We start from the raw sequence: 24,499 nt of genomic DNA on the forward strand, positions 1-24,499 counted from the left end.
TCTGTTTGGATCTCTCAGCACTGCATCTAGACTAGTGCGTCAGATAAAACTTCACACTCCAGTGTTGATCCAACTGCTCCACGCTACACTTCTCAAGCCCCCAGTTTCTTCTCCTTTTCCTGTACCCCTCCTTCTTTTGAACTACAGAGAAAATATATTTAATTCAGATCATATCTCCTTGTTATCCCATATATTGTGTAACCCTGAGTAGTAACTGCCCCGGTGTGTCCCTCTCTGCTGGAAATCAGAGGATTTTGTTCCTCTCTGCTGTTTATTAAAAGAGAGGAGGAAGAGGTAGAGTAAGAATTAAGAGTTATGAAGGGGAGATAAAAATCCAGTTTTTTTTTTCCTTAAGAGGTTATTACTTCTTTTGACCTTTATTTACCCAGCAAAAGTCAACTGAGAATGCATACTCTTTTCCAGCAACACCCTACTTAATATTCACAGTTTGACCACAGCTTCCTGCTGTTGACCACTCAGCAGCTCTGCTGGAGCCATTCAGTTACTCTTTGTGCCTTGCTCAAGGGCCCTTGAGGGATGTTAGAGGACCATTCTTTCATTTTATTTTTCTCAAGTTCTAAGAGACAAAACACGAGAGACAAACAAGAAGGGAAAAACAGGAAAATAATGTTAAAGGGATAATGGAAAAGAAAATAGAAAAGACAAAGAAAGAATGATAGAAATATGTACCAAGAGAAATATACATGGTAAAAAAAACCCAAAAAACTATGCTTTGACGGCCAGAAATAAAGCGGAGCTGCTTATGTTGGAAGGCGGATGTGTGGTGTGCTCCAGGTGAAAGAAGCAAGAGGAAATGTGAAAAATTACTTATTACGCTCGGTTTAGGAAATGGCTGGACTCATGCACAGTGCTCTCTCTCTCTCTCACTTCATCTTTCTTAGAAATGTCACGGCAATAAAATACTATTTTCCCCCCCTGAATTTACTCATTTCAGCAATCAACAAATCACAGCTCTCCTTCATATTTTCCACTCTCATGCAGCCCAGCCCGTCTGCTCTTTATTCACACTCTGCGTGCCCTCATTTGCCTTCACACTGGTCAAAACACTTTATTTTGCACTGATGGGTCGATGGGGGTATATCAGCTATCAGAAGCGAACAGCGTGTCTTATGGTTTATACACCTGTACCAGTAGCAGCTGTGTGTGATAGCTGATATGCCCTCATGGCAAGTTTGTTCTCCATGGACATGCCTCTGAGTTTATGAAAACACACACAGAGACATCAAAGATCGGTGTATAAACAGATTCGTCTCCTCCTCTTCCTCACTGTGTAAATATGTACATACTTCATTCATAATGGTAACAGAATTAATTGATAATCTTTATTTACGTAGCACTTTTAAAAACCCTCTTGTAAAATTATAAAGATAACTTATAAAATCAACAGCAGAGTCATTAAAAAAAGAAATGAAAAGACTGGCCTAATAAACTGACCAGTGCGGTGTGTGTGTGTGTGTGTGTTTGTGTGTGTGTGTGTGTGTGTGTGTGTGTGTGTGTGTGTGTGTGTGTGTGTGTGTGTGTGTGTAAAATATAAATACTGACATAAAATATCTCGTCCTGCTCTGTCTTCTCATATTATAACAGTTATCTCCTCAAAGACACTGTGTTGTGAATGTGTGAGTGTGTGTGTGTGTTTGTGTGTATTCAATTTATTTATCATTTTGTTAGGTATGTTTAACATTAATTGCACACCAACATCACTCATTAAAGCTGACACACACATAGACGCACACAACATTCTAAGGGCTGTGACAGCAAATATTTGCCCGTATGTGGGGGCAGCTTGTAGGTTTTTCCCAGAGTAAACACACCAGTGTGGATATGGAATAATAATGTGGCGCGTTTTAGCAGCTGCTTGGTCACAGCCTGTTTACAGTGTTGGAGGGTTCTCTTAAGCGCTAATTTGTCACTGTCAGCTTTTTCACACTTTCTGTGCATTTTTTTTTTAAATGTGAAGGCCAAACTGGCGACTCAAAGAGTGTGTTTTTATTCTATTTTGAGAGTGTTTGGGAGAAGATATAGATTGTGTATAAGTGCAGCAGTGTGTGTCTTATGGTGCAGGGGTTTTGCGGGTTCATGTGTGTCTACCAGTAAATGTAAGTGTTTGGGTGTGGGTTAATTCATATTGCTAGAATATATTTAGGTGTGTGTTTGTGTGTCATAGTTCTTTGGCTAAGTTAGTTCGGTAAATGACAAGCAGGTCTTAGTGTGGAGGTAAATACACAGTCATCCTGGCTGGTTAATACATGGTGTAGCTCTGTAATCAGTTCCTCAGAAATGCACAACACTGACAGCAGATTTATTATCCTGTGTGTGTGTTTCTGGCAGTGTCTATTAGACGTGTGCCAATTTATTTTATAAAAACACATGCGCTTGTGTGTGTGTGTGTGTGTGTGTGTCATCCTGTCTTCTTATCTGTTGACTTCACTCTTGCACATATCTATTTTTGAGAATCAGTGTTCGTGTGCGTGCATGTGCTCACTCTCCTGTCTGCATATGTTTGTGTGTTTTGTTGTTGAAAGATTTACACAGCAGTGTCTCAGCTCCATCGCTCAAGTCTCGTCTTGTCCCAGTCTGCCTTGTTACTAAGACTAGACATACCCACTGTACTTCTCTGCTTTACTGTACACACTGAAGCCCTGCCATTCACCTGTATGATGCAATATGCATACCTTGTTTTAAATATTCAAAAAAACATTATGGGTATAACAACATTATATATATATTACATTTTATATTTAGAATTTCAGTACTACATTGAATAAAAAACACTCCCCAACAAAATCACCACAAATCCACACGGTGGAAATTGGTGTTTTCATACAGGATACATACCATGGTTATATTGTGTCAGATACATTATTGAGCATCTCTTCATTTGTTATCACCCAACTTTCTCTTTCTGAAGGCAAATCAAGTCTCCTAACATCCAGAAGCAGACTGTGGCGGGTGAGATGAGGAAAGATGGCATGACTGATGGACATCCACACTCTTTATCACAGGTTTGAATATGTGTCTATGTGTGCACGTGTACATTCCTTGGCCTCCAGTTGAGCTCTTCATCACCTCTTCATCCCAGAGATGGTGGATTGGCTCATACTGTACTCATTTACCCTGCCCTCTTCTCTCCTCTTCTTTCCTCTTCACCTCGTTTCTTCTCAGCAAGAAAGTATTATCTCATCCCCTTCCTTTATCGCGCTCCACATTTCTTCTCACTCCCCTCTCTCTGTATAATTCTGCTCTTCTGAGCAGAGAGAGCCCTGTTTTCAGTCTTTCATGCCTCTTGCCCTCCCTCCCTCTGTGCATCTCAGTAGTCAGTCCTAAGTAGAAGAGACAGGCGTTTAGTCCAGCAGAAATCAACTACATACGCCAGCCGGGAGCGGTGGCATTATGGTTCGGATGGGAGAAGTAAAGAAAACGGAGTCAAGTCGGACAGCAAAGAGATTCTTGATGTACAATTTTTGACGTAATTGATATAATTCCATGTATTATCGTATATTGGTCGGAGAAAGAGACCATCCATCTGTATCCCGACTGATACTGATATTAGTAATCGATAGCCCCAGTGTTATAATGGATGAATGGAAACAAATGGATGGTTACCCTTTGACTATTTACATAGCACCACCACCAGGTAAAAATGTCAGTTTCTCCAATCCAGTGTTTTATGACCAAGTACTTAAAAACATAGCCTCAGTTATACTTTGTTTTTTTAGTGCTAACTAGCAAATGTCAACATGCTAACACGCTAAACTAAGATGGTGGACAGAACAAACATTATGCCTGCTAAACATCAGCATGTTAACATTATGATTGTGAGCACTGTGCATAAGAACAGCCTCACAGAGCTGCTTGTATGGCTGTAGACTCTTGGTCTTGTTTTAACATAAACCCATAACATAAATAAACATTTTAAATAATAATCCTTTACATTTACATCAGATGTGCTATGGCTGTTACATTTCACAGTTGGAAAATAAACTTGAAAGCGCTTCCTGGTTTTTGAACTATGTAATGGCAAAACTGTCAAAACTTTGGCATTTCTGTACTGCAATTTCCTCTCTGTTGTTTAGTTCTTATCAGTCAACATGTATGTCAATACCGTTTATCTTTGATCAGCTTATCTGCTGGGCTTTCATCCATATACAAATATACAGTTGAACAAAATGTTGAAGAAATAAGCAAGGAGATTAAAAAAAAAACCCTGAGAGGCCTGTCTGACAGCACAAATGCTGTACTTAATATAATACGATATAACACATATTAAGAACAGTATGATTGAATACAGCAGAAATATGTAAAAAATATTAGCAACTAGGGCTGTAGTCAACCACAAAAAAATCGGGGTCGACTGTAATTCTGCCTACACTTCACTTCACTCTTGGTTGGTGAGTGCTCTCTGTCTCTACCTTCATTGCCAAGAAAATGAATTCCTGCAGTTTGACCATTTCTTTTTTTCCCAAGTAGCAATACCGTTTCCTTCGGGACATGTCTATTAAGTAAATTTACAACAGCAACACACATGCACACAATGATCACAATGAGGATCACAGAGCAAACAGAACAAAGACAAAATGCAATATAATGCAGCTCGAGAAAAAGCAACACGAAACAAACGTTACTGGCATCTGACTTCAAATGTAACTTAACGTTCAGTGTTTCTTTCGACTGTCCCTCAATATTACAACGTTAGTCTGTGGCAGTAGCCACTTAGTAACATGCTGAAGCAAAGTTCAGCAGGATAAACATCAAAACTGACACTAACACAACATAAAACGTGGCAAGACGCACAGCTTCCAAGTTTGAAGTCGGGTCACGGACAGCCGGTAAACTTATCAGTCCATAATCCCCTGTAATTAGCCCTCCGTAGTAAAATGCACACACATGTTGCCATCGAAAATAAACTTTATCCGCTCAGTTCTTCTGTCTTCTGAGGCTGAAGGTCAATGTAGAGATTTTTGCTGGTTATTTGACAATGTGTCAGTTAGTTTGGGGCTGAGTAAATGTTCAGTAAGTCCTGCAGCCTCCAGGCCGCCAGTTGGAGTTGTGAAAATGGGGGTATTTTGTCTTCCTGATTTATAGGTTGTCTACTAAACCATGAGATTATTAGAATAAAATCACATTCGTTGAGTAAAACAAACAAACACTGCATATGTTCTTCACCCCCAAAAATTACGGATTAAGAAGCATTTTTCTCCTTTAAAAATTAAAGTAACACGGCCGATTGTCCCGCCGAGGAGATTTTGGCCGGACATGAGCATACCATACGACCGCATGTTGTCGGCCCTATTAGTAACAATAGAAAGACCACATAAGAGTTAGAGTGACCACCACATATTCTTGCTCACTATCTATGATGTAGAGGTGTTATAAATCCAGTATGCAGTCTGTATAATGTGTATGCTCAGCAGTCTGGTTGCATTGTGGCTGCTATCTCGCTCTCTTTGCCCCGCTCGCTCTCTCCCTCCGCTTATCTGCGGGTCCATCAGGAACACTGCATGCTCCGAGGGTAAACACAAACAAACAGGGCCTTCCCTCATTGCTCCTTCTCCCCCGTCCATCCAGGGGAGTTTATGTGGGATGGAGTGATAGCATCTCTCCGCTCCATCGTCTCCATCGCGCCACGCTGCACTTCACAAACACAGAGAAAACACACATCGGAAATGTTCACTTCAAGCCTTCACGCTGGCCTTTCATTTCTCTTTTATCTGTAACAGAGAGGCATCAGCGACGCTCTATACGCTCCCTTCACCCCTATTTAGAAGGATTGTAGATTTTTTTAATCTGTGGACAAAGAAGTAGACACTCATTCACTCTTAGCTTGTTCCCACAGTCTGTACGCTTTACCCAAACTGTATATAAAGTTTCTGACCGTGCACACGTACTTAGCATTCTTTAAATCAGGAAATTGGACACGTTGAGGTTGATGCTGCACACTTGACTTTTTTTTGACAGAGACAGAGACAGATGTTTTTGTCTGCCTGGATCGGGCTATGTGGGTAAGTGGTTTGTGTGGCTGTGTGTGTGTGTGTGTCTGTGTGTGTGTGTGTGTGTCTGTGAAGCTGAGGATCATAGGTAGATAGCTGCCGAAAATGTGCATTCTCTCACTCTCTGCACGTTTATTTTAGTGATTATAATCCCTCCATCAAACCAGAAACAGCCAGACTCCATAATGATCCTTCCCAGGGGCATTAGGTGATGATTGGTGCTGCAGAGGCAATTATCTTTCCATTTCTCCCCACTCTCTGTATCTCTCTCTCTCTCTCTCTCTGTCTTGTCCCTTTTTTCCTATTCTTTATATGAATGAAAGCCTGCAATATTCTCTAGTTACTAATAAAACTTACATTACACACAGATATGCACTGACACAGACAGACAGACAGACACACACACACACAGCTTTCTGGTCAGGTTTCACTCGGGGGTCTAGCAGTGGCAGCCCCCATCTCAGAGGGGTGTGTGTATGAGTGTGTAGGTGTGCAGTTGCGCGCGTGTGTTTCTGTCTGTTGGGCGGGGTCGACCAGTACTTGTTGATTCTGGTGCATCGAATTACTGCCCGTCTGTCACATCCAATTACTGCTTTGGACCACTGACGCACACAGCCTGCCTCTGTACGTGTGTGTGCGGGTGTTTGTCGCTCACCTCCAGCTGTGTCGTGCTGACGTGACGAGCCACAAGTATCCGCTTGTGATTTGGCCGGCTTGGCACTATTTTCATCGGACTCAGGGATCATCCCCTTGCTCCTGTTCAGTCAGTATCACTGAGTTAGGTCATTAGCCTTTTTTTTTTTTTGTGGTCATAAATAGCCTTTTTCATGAAGGTGCCAAGTTAATTGATATTTGCTATTGAATTTGAAGATACATCTTGTGAGCTGGCTTGATGCCACTGGCCACAACTCTGTATTATACGGATGCCAACTCAGAATTAATTTTTTCCTCTTTAATAATTATTAGTCGCAGTTAATAAGCCATTCGTATGAATCTTGCCTGTTCCAGGCCCTTTCACTTGACTCTTTTCCATGCATTTAGCAAATCCTCTTTTGCGGTCACAATAGATTTGCCATGTGTTAGCCATGGCACTGTTTAGCCCTGAGCTCCTTTTATGTAATACAAGAAAATAGTATATAGTCTTAATAACAATAATTAGACACACACACACTCACATTGAGCACCATATATTAGGTATATACCTGCAAAGCACGCAGTTGTTTTGCTTTGTTGCTGTCTGGAATGTTTCCTTCATTGCTTCCAACAATGTTTGTTGCTCCGGCACACCTTCTGGCTACTTGTCACTTGTACTCTATTATATTGATTCGTTTAATGCCTCCGTAAGTGTGTTATCACATTTGTGGTGTTAAAACTTCCAGTGGTGATTCTAACCCTCTCAACACCCATTTTGCATTCTGCCATTTTATTTTGATTGCAGGTTGCTGTTTCCACTCCCATGCAGCCGTTGTTATTAAGTGTCAGAATGTGATTTTATTTTATTTCCTTCAACTTCGATTCTGATGTGGTGTTTTTGGCGAGTGTGGATTTTGTTGCTGAATATCCAATTGGCGCATCTCCTAGTTTGCCTTTGCGAGTGTAACTGAACTCTTTTGTTCAGTTTGAAAGTTTCTTCTTGTCCATGTGACTCCAAGGCTTCTGCATTGCTCCCACAAAAGTGTGAACGTGTGAACTTGAAGGCGAGTCAACTTTTGAGGAGTAGGAGAGAAAGTATTAAAAAAAAATGAGAGAGAGAATTGGGGGGGTTTATTATTTCTGTCCAGTGTTTTCTTTCACAGTTCCATCACCCAGTGTGGAGAGGGATCCTTTTCCCCCACTCACCATGGGTGTCAGAGGCCACACACAAACTGTGTATGTGACTGTGCACAGTCTACTCCACACACACACTTACTTATGCGCACACTCATATTGATGTCGGTAAAGGTCATAGCACTTACACACTCTCTCTCTCCATCACTTATCACTCTCTTCTGTCTTGGCTGTGTCTCTTTTTTCTAAGAAAAGTGTTGTCCTTCTCTCACTACAGCTTTTGACTTCCTCGAATCTTTGGTTTCTTTGTGTTTTACATGGACTTTGATTCCTTTTAGCGAACGGACTGAATAAACGTTTTCTGAAATGATTTTTGTCAGTAGAGTGTTATTCTAGTGCAAAAACAATTGATGGTGAGTTTTTAGAACAAAGAATACTCAAAGAAAAACACTCTCTCCTGGCTTTTGCTACTTCGCTTCCAACCCTTCTCCTCGTCCTCCTCCTCCCCAGCTTCCTCTTTCAGCTTCCCAGGATGCCATGCGGGACACGTCGGAGCAGATCAGGGAGTTGGAGAGGGCACTGAGGGAGAGCATGAACACCTCTGCACATAGGGAGGCTCTCTGGGCGCAAGAGGAGAGCGCCCGTGTTAAGGCCCAGAGACAGGTTTAACTAATGTTTCACTCAAGACCAGCATACACATACACACACACTCATACACAAACTGACAGTCTCATGAGGCAGTGTGGCCTGTCTTTAAAACAGAGTGCAGGTATTAGCTCACCTAGGACCAACAAGGACCACTGAGAAAATGTGAGGAACCTAACTGCACCACCATGTGGTTAAGAGTGTAACTGCGAGTGGACTGTCGTCAATGATTGATCCTTAGTCACTTAATATGCAGCTCTTAAACAATAAATATCATGATTAGAAAATGGATAGTTGTCTTTTGCTTCGTTATTTTCCTTTCTTCTTAATTCAGTTTTTATTCTCTAAACAGCTGTTGTTTAAATCCTCCCTCTAGACTGAAGTTTAAAACTGAAAAAAGAAATTCCAGCGTCCTCCTTCCATTTTATGTCTCTCGTTAAGTTTCCTTGAAAATGTGAGCATATGTTTAACATATTGTGAGTTTATGTGCATGCAATCAGAATTCATTAACACATCTTTAGACTTGTTGTCTTGATGGAATACAGACTGCCCTTTTACTCTGTATGTCCTGCTATCTATCTGTCTGACTGCCAGCTGCTCGGTCTACATCTTTAAGTGGGTCCAAAAAAGTGTATGTGTGTGCATTTGTATGCATGTGTATGTGGGCGTAGGTGTGTTTGTGGTGGGAAAGAAAAACAGGGCGAGGGAGTGTGTTTCCTCCTGGTGTGAGCGTGCATTTGAATGAGAATGACCCTGCATTACTGATGAGTGCCACAAGTAATACGAGAGCAATCTGCGGTTAAAACAAGAATTAACATTTTGAGGCAGAATGGTGGCTGTATTGCCTCAAACACACATACATATTATCCATGTCTCTCTCTGTCTCACACACACACACACACACACACACACACACACAGACATACAAAGACCGAATCTGATAGAGAAGAGCAGAGCGAGAAAGTAAAAAAAGGTCAAACTGAGTTTAGAAAATTTGGTGAGAGCCAATGCTAACTGTGGCTTGTTTTTTCCTCTTTTTCGCAATGTCTGTACTGTACACGCTTGACTTACAGTCAGCATGGATACTGTGTTTATCAAACAATATTCTGATCCACTGAGAAGTCCGAAAGAAAAGTATATTTATGTCTGTGGGGCTTTTTCGCACGCATAGAAGTGGATGATTCAGCTTTGACCTGAGTTTACCCATGTGTAGCCAAAGAGTCAGGGAAATCTTTTCCTAACTTGTGACATGTTAACACTCATTGACCTCAAAAGCCATAGTCTTGATCCAGTTGATTTCAACTTGATCCAGACCCTACGCATAGAGAACATAATAAGCCAGCATACAGTCATACTGGCGACTGCACTTGACACGTATTGAGAGTAGAATTGCAGTGGCGACACGAAAATACCCATTTGGCCTGGCACTCAGGCTGCTCGGTCGTTGATACACGCTGCTAGGTGCTGTCAGCACACTGACCTTTGTGAGCCAGCATGAGTCCCCACGTAAGGAGGCAGCAATTTAACATGCCGTTATCATTCAGTCACACAGTCCTCAGTCAACTGCTGTTCTTGCCTCAGACTATGGAGAAAATCGAGTTTATGTGTGTAAGGAGGGATGCTGGGGGGAATAGAGAGAGGAACAGGTCCTTCTGGGGCATCACCTGACCCTGGCACTGTTTCAGAGCGCCGTGCCAGAATCACATTCTCACATCCCCCCTCACTCTTTCCTTGATTTTCCTCTTTCTTCTCCCCTCTGTCCCAGAGTAATCAGTCTCATGATGTGTAATGCGCTGAAAGTCTTCCATCAGCCTGACCTGCTGAAATGGAGCATGGGTAATGCCCCGGGTCACTTTTCTTCACACCCCCGCTCTCTAAGTCTCTCATTCCGTTTGTGCCTCTCTCTGTCTCTTGTCTTTCTCCTGCCATCATTTCTGCTGTCTATCCATTGTCCCGAGCCTCGTTTTCGTTTCCCATCTGCCTTCTTAAGTTGTCTTGCCCAATTATCACCACACCCTCTCTTCAATTCTGTTCCTGTCTCTCTCCCTCTCTCCCCCTCTGTGGCGTTTGAACTAGGCCTTTGAACCAGCAACACCGACGCAAATGGACAAGAGGGATTTGGCCCTTACCTCTGAGCCCCCAATCAGCTTAGCAACTAAAGGGGCTTTGGGCCAGTCTTAGTGAGCCTTAGCCTGACTGGGGGGCTTTGCCTTGAAGTTGAGCTAAATTAGCACGCACAGGCTCACCACTAAGCTGATTAGGTCCCTAATTTCACTAAAATGCATTGTATTCCTTATTAATGATGTGATTGTGAAGTGAGGGCTAGCCTGGGTGGTGGACTAATGGTGGACTGGGAGGTAGGCAGTTGGTGCATAAGGGTTGATAGACATGTGGTGGGTGTAAATCGAGTTGTGTGTGCGTGACCCTTGGCTTTCAAGATGAAAAGACTGGCTTTGGATTCTTTTAAGCCTGAGAGAAGACATCAAACATTAAACATGCTGTGATTTTGGACAGTTTGATGATCTTGTTGATATTGGGTATATTAACTCCTGGAGGTCAGTTGTTGTTGGCAGGGATATTTAAAACAGTGCCTTTGTTACATTTCTAGGAAGTTATGACTGAAAGTTGTCACATTCCCACAATTTTGAATTTCTGTATTCCTCACTTTGCTTTTACTCTTTCTTCTCACACTCCATATGTGATATTCATGAACAGTCAGAGAGCACATTATCTGACATCTGCGAAACACACCTAGTAAACCGGCGGAGATGGAGAGTGTCCTGAAAATGTGTGAACGATTTGGCCCCTTCATAAAAGAGGCCCATTCCTTTTTTCATGTCTTACCCCATGGAGTGTTTTCCCTCAATACTTTTTTTTTTTTTTTTTTTTGCTTCTCCTTCACTTTCTTCCCCTTTGTTCATTTGAGATCCAAGTCTTCAGAATTTATTGTTTCTCTATCTTAGATCACAAACCTGCAAATAATCTGAATTAAACTAAAGATTTTCATTCTCACAGTCTTCCATTTACATCTTCTGAACAAGCCTGCCTAGTACTGCATCCTATTGTAAAGTACTTGTTGTTAGACAATTAGATACTTCCTGTCTTAGAATAATGATGCCCTGAGGTCACATCCTGCATGTCAGACATGTTGGACACACAGGCCTGCATGGCTGGAGGGCATGTGTGTGCAGTGGGAGGAGATGTAGTTGAGGGGTTGAGCATTATTCTCAACTGCTCTAAAGTAGAGCCACACTTGAGCGTGAGATAAAAATAAGTGGAGAAAGGTGGGAGAGAAGAGGGAACCCTTGTTGCCAGTGCAAAGTTCAGCGGACATATCATTCAACTAACCTTTGAACCGCAGTAATTTCACCTGCTCCTAAATGTCAACTGCCCATTTTGTTTTCATGTTTAGGCAGCCATTTCACGTCATTATATCATTCCAACACACACACCCTCTGAAATGCACACAAATGTATGTTATCTGACAAACATAAGTGCAAATGTTGTGTATCTGACTACTTTGCAATATCCACGTGTAGGTGTGTGTTTGACTCTGCATGCATAAGTAGGCAATAGATCTTGTATATTGTTTTTTATATAACTTGTTGTATAATTGAATGATCTAACGTTTAAGAACAGAACCATAGTAGCCTAGTATGTTTTGATCCTGTTTAAATCTGTGTGTATATGCCTCCCCTTGAATAGTTGGAGGAGCTGATGGGGGCTTTGGAGAAGACACGGCAGGAGCTGGACGCTACCAAGATGCATCTCTCCTCCACTCAGCAGTCCCTGCACGAGAGGGATGGACACCTTAATAGTCTTCGCCAGGAGAGACGCAAACAGCTGGAAGAGATTCTGGAGATGAAGTTAGTCTCACACTCAGCCATCTGTCTTTTTATAAAAAGCACAGTATTTATATCTTATCTATTTACCTTAATCTACCTTACTTATTTTCCTCCTTTCAACAGATTTCAACTTTTTTCAAAGAATTTAGTAATGACACACTCTGTAGCTGTATGCTACATCCATGAAATAATTAATAACTGCATTTACGTGAAGAGAAAAAGCCTAATGTGTAATACAGAGCAAGAGTTGGTGGTAACTGTAGTAAGACAAAATAAAGTGTTTGTGGTAGTGACTGCCACACCCAGCCCATAAAAGTATACGATCAAGGATCTTTTATTAACATTGGCATCATTTGCTCAGTGCTTCATCAGGGACATTTCCATTACCCTGCAACAGCAGCAGCAGCTTTGTTGCTGCATCAGAAACCTTTGTCTAATACTGTTATTAGGCACATTTATTCGCTCACCTGTTCACATGTGCATCTGTGCATGAGTGTTATATAGACATCAGCAATGAGGTGTGTTTGAAGCCGCAGAATCAGCCCTTGTCTATAGCTGCCTTGTGAAAAGTTACATTTATTGAGGACAGGTGGTGCAGCCTTAGACAACGGGTCAGAAAAATGTGTGTGCAGCTGTTTTTTTCATTTATATGTCTGTGTGTGACAGAGAGAGAGTTCGAGAAGAAGGAAACCAAAAAGTGTACAGGAATGGCTGAATTTCCATGTGTGAGTGTGTGTCAGTGGGTATGTATGAACGTGTGAGTGGGTTCAGTGATCTGTCAGTGGAGCGGCTACATGTGTGTTTGCTTTGAGCGCTCTGATTGAAGGAGCATGGAGCCACATATCTGGTTGTCATGTGCCTCAGAGAAATGCCTTTAATGTCAGCCAGTCAGTGCAGTACAAAAGGGAAGGCTGGCACATATGTATTGAAAACACAACTTTTAGAATCCATTGCGCCTCACAAGCCCCTCTGATCACACTAACTCTAAAAGAATGTGTGTGCGCGTCTCTGTCTGCCCTCAGTATGTGTACATGCACAGTTTGCTGGAGACCGAGAGTGCCCGTGCCCATGTATCACACACATGCACTTGTGATACAAACCATCTTCCTGTCTGTTCCAATTTCCACCATCCAAACATTACCAGGGATGTTTAGCAAAGGAAATGTGTTACATATGATACAGACAAAATCCATGCTTCTAGGTATGTACATAAAATTAGGAAAACATTCACTGACCTGGCATGTGAATGATACTCTTGTACTTTACTGGCACTAGGCTTAAATCATTATTATATAACCATTAGAAAGGTGGCTGGGGAAGAAGTTAGTGTGATGGATGTTTGACGTAAACAGAAACAAAGCAGATGGGATTCTTTGTGTTTGAGACTTTGACTGAATGCAAGTCTACACTGGTAAGAGCTAATGGAGGGGGGCACAAGGGGCACGGGTGTGTGTGTGGTCCCTTGTGCATTGAATTCTGTGTGTGTGTGTATGAAGAGGTCGGAGGCAGGGGTTTGGGGTCACTGATGATGTGGATTAAAGGACTGTTGAATGGCGAAGGGCGAAGCTTTGTGAGACTGACTTACATCTGAGCAAGCCACAAAGATACGCACGCAGAACATACACACAACCTCAGTGGAACTCACATATAATCACTCACGTCTGCAGACATGCACATACTTACACAAACTTTGGCTTTCTGCTTTAAAAGGGGCCATATTCCCACAGCACAGCTCTGGTCCAAGTTAGCACAGGGAAAACTAAACAGGAAAGATAAGGCAGAGAGAGAGAGAGGTAACGAGCGAGAGAGAGGGAGAGAGGGAGTTAAGAGTGAAAGCAAGATAAAATGAGACATAAGGAGAATGAGAGGGAGGGGAGGATGGAATGGAGGGGCTGCACAAACTGAAGTATTTCAAATCTTAGAAATCATGAGAGAAGTTTGATTGCATGCCAAGTTTCTCCTTCTCTCCAATGTGTAATGTGGCATTTGTCAAGAAGACCAGCTGAAGCAAACCATGTGAGGCACGTTCCCCAGTGAACTGGGGAGTGCTCTGTGTGTTTTTTAGTGTGTGTGTGTGTAAGCCAGAGAGAGAGAGAGAGAGAGAGAGAGAGCAGACTCTTGGCTTTTCAACACTGTTAATGAAAGAGACAAGAGGGGAAAAAATAATTTTCAATATCCTCTCATTGCATGCTGGGTTTCCTAGCTTGTATTGTGTGTGTGTGTGTGTGTGTGTGTGTGTGTGTGTGTGTGTGTGTGTGTGTGTGTGTGTGTGTGTGTGTGTGTGTGTGTAAGAGAGAGACAGAGAGAGCATTTTCATATTTCCCTTTTTCAGATACAGAGCTGAATGCTTGATGTATAAGGAGCGGTGCGGGTTTGCTTTATCACCCCACACCAGATTGAGTTTCCACCATACTGTACAGTACTCTCTCTCACACACACACACACACACACACACACACACACACACACACACACACATACACACACACACACAGATGACCTCCAGGGGAGCTAGTCATTAAATGAGTCTAGGGTCACAGGGTGTAGGTGCACAATAGAGAAATTATGTGTTTGGACATTTTGAATAGCTAGTCATTGAGATGTTTCCATAGTCTGAATGGGATAATACTACATGCCACAACATTGCAGTGGCTTACTGAACCTGATCCTCCTGTAGACACTGGGAATGTAGCTGATATTATCTCTGTTTACATTTTAGTGATGGAAAATGATGATAGAGCAAAGAAAAGGTAGCGGTAGCTTTGAAGCAGCCACATAAAGAGATGCAGAGTTGACAAAGTGGAAATTTTTAGATGTAGAGAAGGGGAGAGTTGACAATTTGAGAGATGGAGGGGAAAATCGTGCAAACATTAGTCGAACAACTCCACGAGAGAGTAGACGGAGGAAAAGAGAAGCTGTAGCAGAGACTTAGGGAGGAAATAGTAAACGATAGGGGAAAAAGGGATGATAGAGTGAGGGAGTGATGGATGGAGGGGTGATTGATGGAAGGAGGGAGGAGGAGAGTGATGGAGGAAGTGGTGGAAGAAAGAACGGGGAAGATCGAGAAAAGCTGTGAGAGGTGGGAGGGAGTCTGGTCTGGTTAGCAGAGAAGGGCTAGAGAGAGGGAGAAGAATGGATGAGAGCAGAATGACTAAACACAACATACCATCAGCAAACACCTGCACCCGACTATAAAGAACATCCACCTGTTCATTCACATTTGGATTTCACATAAGGCATACATAATGGTAGTAAGATATTACGAATAAAAATGCATCTGTAGCAAAAAGATGTTGCATGCTAGGTTGGAGAAAAGAGAAAGAGGAGCAAAAAGGCAATGGAAATGAATGCACTATGATGTTAAGACCCCTGCTCAGTCTTCTTATATTTCTCTAGTTAACGAAAACATTAAACAGCATGTTGGGAAAAAATGCAATATCCTCAGTGTAACATAAATACAGGTGCTCAATCAATTACACACTCTTCTTCCGTCCTTGTCTTGAATTTTGATTAACTTTAATTCATAGGGGAAAAAAACACAATTTATGACCAAATGTAGAAATATTTTGACACATACCTTTTGTGGCATTCTCCAAATGCAAAATTAAACCAAATGTTAACTTTATGTAATGCTCACTCCTTTTTTATCATGCCATTAGCTATTCTTCACAGTGGAAATGTAATAACCTCTAACCTGTAACCCTGAAATTAAATTATGTCCGTGAAGTGTGTTCATGTATCCGTTTGTTGGCTAGTTACAGTAATCCATGGCATAATGAAGCTTAGAGCAGTAGCGACGTTATGACTTTCAAATCCCCAACGTAGACATCCTGTCTGCACAGCGCCATTGCCATGGTTACTCTGACTAAACACACAGAAAGCCCAGCTGTACTGGCAAGGTCATGTCCCTGCTCACTGATCTCTCTGAGGGGCCTGGACACATACACACTCTCACAAACTCGCACGCACACATACACTCGTTGAAACCCATGTACAGCGAAAAAAAAGAATATTTACACACTCATATATTCAGCCAACCAGGCATTGCGTTCACTTGTATGGTTTTGACATTACATTCACATATACTGGAAAAAAAAGCATGGACGGACAGACATGGGAGGACTTACAGCAGATGCACACATGTATGCACATTCACCCAGCCACATGCAGACACGTATGGTGTTACAGTGCCATTGTTGTGATAAGTAATGATGAGATGTAGCGGTCGGTGCGGTGTGTGAATGGGATTCTCTGTGTTGCAGTGATGAGGAGGGGGCTGACCACACATCACCTTCCTCTCTCTGCAAGCCAGTTTGTATGTGTGTCGCCTCGTGGGAACTTCGGGCAATTCATCATGTCTGTCTGTGCTCCCGTGCCCTCTGACACGCATGTTTACCTTCGACATGTGTGTCGGCTGTCGGGCCTGTAGGTGTGTTATTATGTCAGGGCCGAGGCATGCTCCACCCTACTCCTACTTCTCCTCCTCCTCCTTTGAGGTTTTGTCAATGGAGGGCTTCATCACATGGAAATCCCTGCTTCTAAGTCCTTGTTCAGTACAGTAAGTTAATGACAGACTACCTACCTGGGTCCCATAGAGTAAGCTTCAATTGTGGAGAGAACAGTGCAGATGGTATAGTCAGTTTTGTATCGGCTATTACGCTGTTCAGATAACGCTTAAATGTAACTTTTCTAACCCATTTTCCCCAGACCATGTCATTGCCTTGGTCTGCACACTGCAACCGTCATGTCTTGATCTCGTAGGGCTTGGCTTTTCTAGCATCAATTATTTTTTTTATCACTACTAATTAATATTTTATTGCCGTTTGTATCCACAGTATTTATGGCAAGCGGAGGCCCACCCAGTAAATATGATTTGGAGGTTTTGTGTCCTGCACAGTATGTAAACCCTGCTTTGTAAAACTGCCACGCAGATGTACACACCCTCTGTTTGCAGTATAGTAACTGTTGCTGTCATAGTAGAGAGTATTTGTGAGACATGGAGTGGCTGGGTGAAGTGGCATTGTCTCCTAAAGTCAAATGTATGAGTGACGGGGAAAGCTAGAGCTGTCTTATGAAGTTGATGTTCAACTGAAAGATACATTGACGCTCAGAGGACATTGGTTGAATAGGGAGGACAGCGTGTGTGTGTGTGTGTGTGTGTGTGTGTGTGTGTGTGTGTGTGTGTGTGTGTGTGTGTGTGTGTGTGTGTGTGTGTGTGTGTGTGTGTGTGTGTGTGTGTGTGTGTGTGTGTGTATTGAGTCGAACTGATAGACAGAGATGGAAGAGTCTTTCCAGAGGCAGAAAGAACTTCGTGTCTTAAACTGAAGATTGACATAGTGGAGATGGGGTGAATTGGATACACAAAAATAATACAGTGATTGACAACTAGAGAAGGAGATAGGGAGGCCACGTTAAGGAGGCAGTGTTGCATGTGGAAACTGCTTTCACCTTCGCAATGAGTCACAGTTTGCCCCACTAGAGTAAAATCATTCTTTCATTGTCTCTTCTTACTTTTACTTCATCACTCTTTTAACGCTGTCCTCCTTAACTTCCTCTGAGTATTAAATGCTCCCCCTGGCTCTCTTTTTTTGACTGCCTTTCTCTCGTTCCATCTCAGGACTGGTGGAAGAAGGCCTGGAATTTATCACACATACCTAATAATTACTATCACAGGAAATGGTCCTGAGGAAGTAGGCGCACTAGCCCTGCTAATTAGTGTCAGTCGCAAACACACATACACGTGCACGTACTTGCACGCTCATACACACACAGCTAATTAGTGTCATTTGGTTGGTGTAGAAGTCTCGGGAAAGCTCAATCTGATTGGCCTTAGGGAGACTAACACCCCCGGGTTTACCCGGTTGTAGAAATCTCAAGACTAATTGATTAGAAGTCTATGTGTGTGTGTGTGTGTGTGTGTGTGTGTGTCTGTCTGTCTGTCTGTCCAAGCATTTAAGTGTGTGCATGAGTGGGCAATTGATTAGGTGGGCCCTGCAGCCATAAAGAGGCAGTCCTGGACTCAGGACCCAGAGGTGACCAGTGATAGCCTCCTGAACGACAGTCCTGCCCTCAGGGGTCACCAAAGGAGAAGGGAGGGAGGGAGGCCAAGGGAGGAGGGTTTGTCAATGTAGATATATAGATAAATAGATATGGTCATGCCAATAAAGCTAAATTTGAAACTAGATAAATAAATATACAGTAGCTATGCAGATAGATGCAACAGAGATGGAGCACAAAGGGTTAACTGAAAGCCCAAAGAGGGACTGTGCAGTAGTGAGAAATTTAAAAAGAAAGAGGGATGAGTTATTTTTAATGCAGCTGTATGTAATATGTTGTTGGATGTGCTGCGCTGTAAAACAGCCATTAAAACAGTGGCTTAGTAAAATGCCCTCATGGTTTACCATTATGGGCACATGAAATGCTGGTGTACCCACACAAGTGAGTCAATGGGGCTTACTGGCATATATTCACACACTGTAAACACCTCCAAGCCTCTGTGGTTGGCACACACACCTGAGCTCAGGCTCCTGTTTTTCTCCTCTGTGGCTTCTCTGGCTACGTTTGTCTGTCTTTATCTGAGTATAAGTATGTCTTTATCTGTCTGTGTCTTTGTTTCTCACATTTTTTACAGGTCAATTTAAAAAAAAAGGGATTTAATGGCAGAATGTTGAAAGCTCTCTCTGTGTGTCTGCAGTTTTACATCTGCACATTTTCACCTAGTTTTCCTCAATCAGAGTAACATATTGTAACATAAAGCCCTCAGCGAGGGCTTAGTCTTTCTGACTCTTTGTTGGTTTGACTGGAGTTTTATTGGCCCCGCACGTCTCTCTGTCTTGCTGAGATGGTTCCCAGGAGGTTTTAATAGAGAACAATAGTAGAACGGACCACTTCCCAGCACCGAGCTGCTCCAACACTGCACACCAGTCAGCATACACCACAGCAGCCCCTGGCACTTCTGGATTGTGTGTGTGTCTGATCTGGTTAATTCAGGGATGTAGACCCAAACTGTAATTATCATTATGTACTTCTCGGCAGTGGCAGGAAACAGCCCAAGCAAGTTTGGATGAGCGTGTGTATCCTCACTGGTACGCATTGAATGTGTTTGTGTGCAAAGAACAACATGTGCATACATGAATTAGTCTATTTGTATGTGTGTGTGTGTGTGTGTGTGTGCGTGCGTGTGTGTGTGTGTGTGTGTGTGTGTGTGTGTGTGTATGCATGTGTGCACATCGGAGCAATGATGTGAAGAGCATGTGAGCTATTAGCAGTGAAAGATAAGCAGATTGTGCCAGTGGCTATGTGATGATTTTTCCTGCTCTTGTTTTGGCCCTGCTCTTGTTCATTTGGTCTCTGCTAAATGGAGACATATTGGAAACATGACTGTTCTCGCGGGGGCCGGTGGGTATCCAGAGTTTAGGACTGGAAAGGAGAGAAGAGGAGAAGAAATGAGAGGGGAGAGGGATCGAAAGGAAATGAAATGAGAAGGGTGGAAAGAGAATAAGAAGAAAATAAAAATAAAACCAGGAGAGATAGTAGGGGTCATTGGAGTTAAGCTCACCACTAGAATTTCAAATCTCATTAAAACAAAAACTACATTTGTCTTATTTGTTTGTGGAGAGAAATTACCATTCACAAGCATCACAGACACTGTTAACTTTCACAACTCTCCAATAAAACCTCAGCCTCATTTTTACGATATCAGAGTTGATGTCCAAGAAAAAGTGAAGCAAAAGCCACTGAAAAGAGACGGAAAGAAAGAAAAAAAACACACACAAACTTAAAACCCAAAGTTTATTTGGAGCAAGCATCACATCTATTCAAGATGGCAACCACAGTTTAATCTGCATAGTCCTTCATCTTTAAAGCTAGCATCAATTAGACAGAAAAGGCCTTCATGTGGGCGGACAGACTGCGTAGAGACAGGACTGGTCACCACTAAATAAACAACACAGAAATCCTGCAGAGACAAGTATTGCTAGAGGGAGTGTGAGCAAAGACAATGGCACGACTTTCAGCCTGTAGATGAAACAGAATATAGACAGTGTGTGTATGCGTGATTGAGAATGTGGCCATTCATGAATGTCTTGATATGAGGGAATGCATGTTTATGTCTGGAGAAATTCAAGTCAAGATCAGAGAACTGAGGAATATGTCATGTCATTTTAGCGTGTCATTTTAACATACAATATTCATCAGTGTGTGTGCACCCAGACATTACTGTAACCAAAACTTAAGTGATTTTTTTAATATGTACTGTATCAGTTTCCGTTACTTTAAAGTGTGAGGCTGGAGAGAGCATGAGGTTGACATTACAGAGGTTGTGGTGGTGTGTTTACTTTCATTTCCGTTTGTGTTTATGCTTAACCTGCAGCACCCATTGATGCTTTCTGCAACATAAACCGCACTTTTTCTCAGAGTTACAAAGTCAGCCAGACTGGTGCGCACAGATGCCATACATACAGTGCATTCAGTGAGCTCTTTCACTGATATCCAATGAGGATAAATCTATTTTGGTAATGATATCAAAAGGCACTCCTTATAACTTTTTCCCTCTTACTATCATGAAATTCAAATTTTAGATAGTAGGTTTAACCTACAGCTATCTCACTGACTCAGTGGCAACATTTTATCTTATATACAAATATTACAATGTTATATAAACAGAACCAACAGTTGATTCAGAAACTCGCTGTGAAAAAAAGAATTCTGCTCAATCACTGTACTTTATTTACAAGGTATAATGATAAGGCAACAATGTGCATGATTTTGGTTCTTTTGGTTGATATGCAAACGAGGGATGGAAGTTAGTAAAAGTAGACAGTAAGAATGACAAAATCCATAATTATTAGCTCTTTTCTGTGCTATTTATAATTTTTTTTAGTATTATGGTCCACTTGGTTTTATATTTCAGTCCTCTCTATACATTCTTATACACATTTAGTTTTTTGTGTACCTTTAAACATTAATGCAAAACACCCCAAACAATTTCAAATTGCATAAAACTTACTCTCCCTCTCCCTCTGTCACACAAACACAGACACAGACACACACACACAAATACACACACTCACGATAACGTGCACTGACATATCTGACAGGTCTCTAGTCCATTCAAGCCACAGGTCTCCGGGTTCAGCATTTACTGAAATCAAATGTGTGTGTCTGGCCTTGGGTTACACACTCGATTGAATTAGAGAAATGGTGCACACACGCTCACTTGCTCACACACCCATAGACACACGCACACACGCACACACACAGCCTCGCAGGGACACAGATCTCTATTAAGTTAAAAAAGAGAGTTGAGTGTCCTCTTCCATTGCAAGGGCTTTTATGTGATAAGATCGGCTCGGGGTGCTCTCCTATGCAGGATTCCTGAGCACATCAAACAACAGTAAACCACATCACAGAGGCAGGAAGAGCTCAGCTCCATTAGCCAGCCCATAAAGAACATGTGTATGTGTAATAAGAGAGCTACGCTAGCCACTACAAAAGGTTTACACACATAGGACAAACATACAGAGGTATGCAGTCCCCTGACATACTCACAAATTGGTGTTCATTTGCACCAGAATGCACACACACACACACACACACACACACACACACACACACACACACACACACACACCTATGCTTGCACACATAAACATTACTGTGTAAGTAGGCAACAAGGATTGTGTCATTGTTCATAGTTCTTGTGCCTTGCAAAGGCATTACACTACAGTATATCCACAGAAATGCACTTAGTACACACACTTATACTGTAAGTAGATGGTTCTGGCTTTGTCATCTGAGCAAATTCTGCATTTTATTCATTCCAACCGGGTCTTAAGCTTAAAGCAATGGTCTGGTTTTCAAAAAGTCTGGGCTGAAATAATGGCCTGGCAACTTAGTGACAAAACAGGAATTCAGAAATCTGTTTGCTGGCCAGATGGCAATCATTAGCTTTATTAGTACACAACTGGTACAGACTTACCCCCAACACACACACACACACACACACACACACGCACACTACCTAACACTCTATCTACAACCACAACACTGATCCATCTCTCCATTCTGTCCTCCTCCAGTTTTTGCAGAAAGAGATGTCTCTCTTATGAGGTGTTTAGTGACAAAAGGCCAAAGAGACACCTAAATACAGCAAGAGAGAGACAGAAAGACAAAGAGAGAGCAGGAGAGGGGTTCGGGAGGAGGAGAGCAGAAGGAGAAAGAGGTTGACCCAGATTGAGTTTACCCGTTTTTCTTACATTGATTTGAAACAGATCTTCATCGTGTCTGCCGTCCAAGCCACAGGCAGTGAGATATCACCCTCTACTCAGGCTCCAGAGGATCTGATTCAAACTGGATGTCCATCTTTCACTATGACAGGCCTTGCTCTGCCATGAGAAGATGTCTTAATCATCTACTGTGCAGAAGTGAGTTAAAAACCATGATGAGAAACATATACATTGTATGTTTTGAACTGCATCAAACAATAGCGCAGTCAGGAGAGCAAGTAGTTGTATCGTCATGATGTGGATAGAGACACATTTATCCCAATGACGGGATGAAATGGAGACACAGGGCCCACCCGGCTCCCTGCTAAACCATCCTGATATGTATTAATCCAGAAGATTAGGCTGCCTGCTAGCATTACGGGCATTCCCGTGCCACTCAGCGATGTTTTGCCCACCGAGGTTACCATTTAATCCTGAAGATGACATGCACACAAACAGTATTATTGCCACTGATGCCACACAAGATGCCAGCGCAGAGTGAGCATGCAAATGTTGCTGAGACTGATATGTGTTTGACTGGTGGATGGCGAGGGGGGAAACAGGGTGTTCATAGAGGAGTTATGCACTATGGCAGGCCCTAATGGCTTGCGGCTCCTGTTGTGTGTTTGGCTTTGTTTGAGCATGTCTAATATAACCAGTCATAGGGGAGCCTCTGGCAGAGCTAACACACACACAAACACAGTGCTGAACCATAGAGAAGGCTTTTATGGTGTTGAAGACTTCTGTAACATGACACCTAGGGCAAACACTGAGTAATAAAGCAATTGCGGCACATTGTTTAGATCCTCCTCCTGGCATGGTTTGTTTGTCAGACTCAGAGTGTCTCAGTTTCCTGACATCAGTGTCCTGACATGTCACTTTGGGAGCTCAATGCACGATAAACACACATGCACACACATTAGCAAAAACAGTACCCATTCAGGATAAACATTAAACGCAGTCATGCACATACACACAGAATCACAAACCCACATGTGTCGGCACGCATGCCACACTGCAGACATCTTGACATGTCAGTCACAGCACGTTTCGTGACAGTGTTTCCCCAAACTTCTAAGCAGCTTCCTGGTATGTCTGACTGCATGACTGCAGATAAAAGAGCAATAAACATTTCTTGCTAACTTGTGTTCCTCACATTCTCTTCACATCCTTTTAAAGTTGCTGTTCTGTGACACGGACAGATTTTCATGTCAAAACGTTTGTACATGTTTTCTGTAACCTCCCCAGAAAAGTCCATTTTGGAACTTCTGTTGCTCTGAGGTGGTCTCCAGCCCATCTCCTGCACAGAAATGATAGCTGTTTCTTAATGCACACCATGTCATCACACTGTAGCTGTAAATTAGCTCAGACTTTTTTTGAGTTGTAAGTGATGTAGATTTTTGTTCTAGACTCCTTTTCCCCGTAGGACTATCTGCAGCTTTCTCTGTAACTCTCTCTTTCTAGTATGTCACTGTGTTTCTCCTTTAAAGTCCAGGAAACACAAAACACACCTGTCTCTCTGCTGTATCTTAACAGTGGCAGGAGGCCTAACAACTCTAAAACAGACCATGTTCACAAGATTTACAACACACCTAAACAAATCTGCACATGTATACAGACACAGCGGGGGCCAGTGCAGGCCTACTGTGTCTGTACAATCTAATCAGTTGTAGCATTATTTAGTGCTCAGAGGAAATGGAAATTCATTCTGTATATAGGTAAATTGTGTGATTTTACTTTTTTTTTAAGTGTTTTTAGGACAGAACTGTATAGTTGGTAATAGGGAAAATAATTTAATACAAAAGCACACAAACAAATTCATAATAATTCTCAAACCAAATGTGAAAATGTTTCCTTTGGTTCACTTCAGTTTCACCTGAAATGCATCTTAAAGTCCAGGCAACATTAACACTGACCAATTTCTGTTTCTAACAGGTACTACGCTCCTGCTGTTGTCAGGATATTGTCA

At 42.3% G+C, this 24,499-nt stretch overlaps 1 protein-coding gene across 1 annotated transcript in view; it reads left to right on the plus strand.

Annotated features, from left to right (window-relative positions):
- LOC127377893 (ERC protein 2-like) overlaps nucleotides 1-24,499 on the plus strand; it is a 151,195-nt gene that overhangs the window by 69,468 nt on the left and 57,228 nt on the right. The window contains exons 14-16 of the mRNA XM_051426193.1: nucleotides 2,930-3,023; nucleotides 8,286-8,438; nucleotides 12,126-12,286. Of these exons, the coding sequence (XP_051282153.1) occupies nucleotides 2,930-3,023; nucleotides 8,286-8,438; nucleotides 12,126-12,286 (408 nt within the window). The remainder of the gene's footprint in view (nucleotides 1-2,929; nucleotides 3,024-8,285; nucleotides 8,439-12,125; nucleotides 12,287-24,499) is intronic.

Source organism: Dicentrarchus labrax, unplaced genomic scaffold, assembly GCF_905237075.1.
Source record: "Dicentrarchus labrax unplaced genomic scaffold, dlabrax2021, whole genome shotgun sequence".
Lineage (NCBI taxonomy): Eukaryota > Metazoa > Chordata > Actinopteri > Moronidae > Dicentrarchus > Dicentrarchus labrax.